This window comes from Diaphorina citri, unplaced genomic scaffold (assembly GCF_000475195.1).
Source record: "Diaphorina citri unplaced genomic scaffold, Diaci psyllid genome assembly version 1.1 scaffold1801, whole genome shotgun sequence".
NCBI lineage: Eukaryota > Metazoa > Arthropoda > Insecta > Hemiptera > Psyllidae > Diaphorina > Diaphorina citri.
The window spans coordinates 44,108-49,142 of NW_007379227.1; the positions used below are offsets into that span (position 1 = coordinate 44,108).

The 5,035-nt window shown below is 38.5% G+C and overlaps 1 protein-coding gene across 1 annotated transcript; it reads right to left on the bottom strand.

Annotated features, from left to right (window-relative positions):
• Nucleotides 1–3,380: 3,380 nt before the first annotated feature.
• LOC103517306 (probable cysteine desulfurase, mitochondrial) lies at nt 3,381–4,679 on the bottom strand. The gene is made up of 2 exons (XM_008482333.3): nt 4,409–4,679; nt 3,381–3,605 (listed from the first exon to the last, which is right to left on the bottom strand). The coding sequence occupies exons 1-2, from the start codon at nt 4,640–4,642 to the stop codon at nt 3,402–3,404; spliced, it is 438 nt and encodes a 145-aa protein (XP_008480555.1). The 5' UTR covers nt 4,643–4,679; the 3' UTR covers nt 3,381–3,401.
• Nucleotides 4,680–5,035: the final 356 nt, after the last annotated feature.

Consider the following 5,035-nt stretch of genomic DNA (forward strand, 5'->3'; position numbering starts at 1 on the left):
CTTGAAAGAAAACGTTTTTACACAGGTATGAAAAGTTAGAAATCCTTTAAGAGAATCCTCACAAGTTCCAAAACGATAATCACATTTGAAAACGCCTCGGAAGATTGACACTAATTTCTAAATCCGAATAAGTTTTCCGTCTGTCGCACAGCGTCGCGTCGTCGCATTTCTGAACATTATCATAATCCTCTATTCGCAAATCTAAAGCTTTTCATAATACCTATTATCATTAATATGCAGGTGTTTAAAAGTACGAAACACTTCTGTAAGCAGTAAGCACCTACATTAAATTTCTAAAGCAAGAACATAATTTAATACGTTAGAGAAATTTCAATATCTATTTCCTCATACGATAAAAATTGAAATCATAAAGGTATATTTACTTATTGCAGTTAAACAACAAACATATTGAAAAAAAAAAATCAAGCACTAAACAAAAGGAATATCACACTCGGGGGAATCTTTTCGGCAAAAACCCCGAATAAATAAGCACACCGCGGAATTACGTTAGAGAAATTTCAATATCTATTTCCTCATACGATGAAAATTGAAATCATAAAGGTATATTTACTTATTGCAGTTAAACAACAAACATATTGAAAAAAAATCAAGCACTAAACAAAAGGAATATCACACTCGGGGGAATCTTTTCGGCAAAAACCCCGAATAAATAAGCACACCGCGTAAAATTGAATGCGGGCAAACATAAATTTTTGCCACGTACAATTCAAATTGAAACGAAAAACACACAATTTTCCAGGGAAAACACGAAAATTTCCACCAAAACAATCCCAGATGTTCACAGTTACGCGCGGGGTTCGTCTATAAATTTCAACATTAAATCCAATATAAGGAGAACGAATAACACTCGCGAGATAAAGCTTATACTGGGGGCAAGGTGATGTGTGCCGAGCAGCCGAGCTCAGGACTGAGTTGAACTTCAGAGTCTGAGACTTGAGAGCGAATCAAGTGCGTGAGTGCTTTGGTTCTGGAGACTTTCAATAGGGGGGAGACTCGAGGGGACTTGAAACTGTACGAGACAAGGGCTCCCTCTCGACCAGATCAAAGGTTCCGGAGACGAAAAGGTTTCTACATCCCTTGTGGACTTTTAGCACTTGAATTTTTTCACGTTTTTGAAGGACTTTGTTCTCTGGGAAAGGGAAACAAAGAGTCTTTAATTTTTGGACTTCTCTGGACAGCCCGACCGACACCCAAGCGATGTTTAAAAGAGTCTCAAACACTTCAACAATCTCCACGTCAAAAGTCGGAAGAACGGAAGGTCCGAAATTTTAAAGGAACTTTTCTACATCAGAGGATCAGCAACTGTTCACCAAGAATAAGAAGTAACTTGTGTATGAGGAGAGGATTGTTCATGACTCTTATTTCCACCTCTGGCGAGACATTTCTTGTGAAACCGTAAGACGTGCAGAGTTTTGGGCGAAGAATTTGAATTAAACTTGAAGTATTTGTTGAGGCTGTGAGTAGAATTCTGTAAGGCCAACCACTATCAGGTAGGTACGGCTGAAAAGGTCGGTCTGTCAGGTCTACCTGATACTTGATTAGCACACACATTATCAGGTAGACCTGACGACAGGTCTACCTGATAGTGAGTTGCTGGCCTAAGAATCAGACACAGACAGTCGTATCTTGCGCGACTTTGACTTTGGTTTCAATTGAAAGGATGAGGACTTCACCAATAGTTCTGCTGATGGTCTGATCTGGGTCATCGGATCATTGTAGGAATACTCCGAGTCCAAACGAATTCCATCTCACAGCTTGTTCACACTCCGCGACTTTTTATTGCTGTTGAAGTCTGACCCCCTCTTCGCCCAAAGTTACCCGAAAGCTCCATGACCCTAGTTCAGCCAAACGATAAATCGATCCTTCCAAATCGTGATTGAATAATTGGTCAAACGCGTATCAGTTCTTATTAATTAAGAGATTCAATTCAAAGGAACAAAAAATGTTGTAAGACATCAGATCGACAGGAATGCGAGAAGTGACCATAAGAAATTCCATGCTTAACTTGGTAACAGATAGGAATGTTGACTGAATTCATTACAGAAGCAGGAGGGAAATGTGTTGTGTGGTTGTGTGTTTACCAAAACTATCACATTCACAAGTTCTCCATCACGTATTGGGATTTCCGTACTTCATACGGTTGTACAACACATGTACAACAATTTCGTGACTTTGTTAACGTGGTATAAAGGGATTCAACCTGCTGAAGAAAATTCTCAACATGCTGGAGAGGACATTCTCCACATACTGAACAAGAAAATTCTTCACTCATGTCCTGGGATTTGTTTCCGTAAAAAAGCTCACGACTCAGATGTGTGACCGGAAAAGTCATAACCCTGTAGTAACAAAAATATGGCAATCAAATCAAATTATAACAATAAAACCTTTTACATCCACACCTATCGCGGAAATGAAAAGTTAGGTAAGAAAATTTCCGCCCTGGCCGGGATTGGAACCCAGTATCTACGGGTTGAGAGTCAATGATCTTAACTCGACTTGGCCCTTGGCCACAGAGGCGGGCAAGCACGATGTACATATTTATTCAACAAACGACCATTACTGATATATTCAGCTTTTTTTTTCCATCAACCAAATATCCTAACGTGCGTCGTTCAAATAATGAAAAACTTGGTACTTTTGTTTGCACTGGTATTGTACGTGAAAAGTACTGATGGTAAGCTTCATGGCCAGTCTTTTTGGTGGAGTTAGGTAAGAAAATTTCCACCCTGGCCGAGATTCGAACCCAGTATCTACGGATTGAGAGTCAGTGATCTTAACTCCACTTGGCCACAGAGGCGGGCAAGCACAATGTACATATTTATTTAACAAACCACCATTACTGATATATTCAGCTTTTTTTCCATCAACCAAATATCCTAACGTGCGTCCTTTTTTTTTTTTTTTTTTTTTTTTAAAAAGTTAGGTAAGAAAATTTCCGCCCTGGCCAGGATTGGAACCCAGTACCTACGGGTTGAGAGTCAATGATCTTAACTCCACTTGGCCCTTGGCCACAGAGGCGGGCAAGCACGATGTACATATTTATTTAACAAACGACCATTACTGATATATTCAGCTTTTTTTTTTCCATCAACCAAATATCCTAACGTGCGTCCTTTGAATAATGAAAAACTAGGTACTTTTCTTTGCACTGGTATTGTACGTGAAAAGTACTGATGGTAAGCTTCATGGCCAGTCTTTTTGGTCGCTTCCTGTAGGTATAATATTACTGAGTAGCTTAATACTGACCTATTTGCGTCCTTTGAATAATGAAAAACTTGGTACTTTTGTTTGCACTGGTATTGTACGTGAAAAGTACTGATGGTAAGCTTCATGGCCAGTCTTTTTGGTGGCTTCCTGTAGGTATAATATTACTGAGTAGCTTAATACTGACCTATTTCCTTAACAGGTTGCTTGACTCCAATCTCATTATTCACTGTCATGATAGATACTAGAGATGTCTCTGGTGTGATAGCTTTCTCCAGATCTTCCAGACTAATAATACCATTGCTACCGACAGGCAGATAAGTTACATTGAATCCTTCTCCTTCCAGAATACGACATGAATCTAGCACACATTTGTGTTCCTGTGGAAATAATAGAAAATAAATTATGATAAGGAAAGAAATAGCCAGTCTAGTTGACTTGCAGGGTAGCGCGTCTGTCTTATCTTGTAAGTGCCTTGGTCCCGAGGTCGATTCACGCCCGCGGCGGATTTTATGATATACAGATCAGGTTCGTTCTCGGAACGGTTACCTTTTTCCTTTTTACTTAAGTTATATATAGAAATGGATACTTACGAGTAGTCTACACCCCCACCACTGTCACTATCAGCAACAACAACAACACCTACACTCAGTTTCCCTTGAAAATGTCTATGAAATAGACGAAACTCCGAGTCGGGATATAAAAACCTACTCGTAAGTATCCATTCCTATATATAACTTAAGTAAAAAGTATTTACAAAGGATGTCAAAATTAAATAAATTAATTAATAATACCTTTTTCCTATCCTGTTTTATGCTTTCGGAACGATAAGACCTCAGCAGTTACAGTTCCCTCTTACACTACTACTATTATTTTGGTCAAAACCTCAAAATAAACTGAGGATAAAATTCCATTCTTTCACTGGGATTGAACCCAAGTCCTCCTATTTATCAGATGAGTGTCTTAACCACTATCCTGTTTTCCTTCTCTATGCTTTCGGAATGATAAGACCTCAGCAGTTACAGTTCCCTCTTACACTACTACTATTATTTTGGTCAAATCCTCAAAATAAACTGAGGATAAAATTCCATTCTTTCACTGGGATTGAACCCAAGTCCTCCTATTTATCAGATGAGTGTCTTAACCACTACACCATCAAGGCAGGTATTAGCTAAACACTCACCGTTTGTGTGGTTATCACATGTTTCTTCTTTTCTTTATAAAACCTGGCCACTCCTTTGACAGCAATGTTATTGGACTCTGTAGCTCCAGATGTGAAAATTATCTCTTTGGGATCACAGTTGATTAAAGTAGCTATTTCTTGTCTGGCATCTTCTACAGCTTTCTCACTTTCCCAGCCGTATGCATGAGTTCTCGAGTGAGGATTACCATAGGCATTTGTCAGATATGGTAACATGGCATCTAGAACTCTTGGATCCTGTAAGCATGACACAATTTACTTGATATTTAATTTAAAAAAATAGGTAAGTATAAGCATTGTCTGTTGTATCTATTCTCTAGAATTTTTTTTTTTCATTATTATTATTATTATTATTATTATGGACTCTGTGGCTCCAGATGTGAAAATTATCTCTTTGGGATCACAGTTGATTAAAGTAGCTATTTCTTGTCTGGCATCTTCTACAGCTTTCTCACTTTCCCAGCCGTATGCATGAGTTCTCGAGTGAGGATTACCATAGGCATTTGTCAGATATGGTAACATGGCATCTAGAACTCTTGGATCCTGTAAGCATGACACAATTTACTTGATATTTAATTTAAAAAAATAGGTAAGTATAAGCATTGTCTG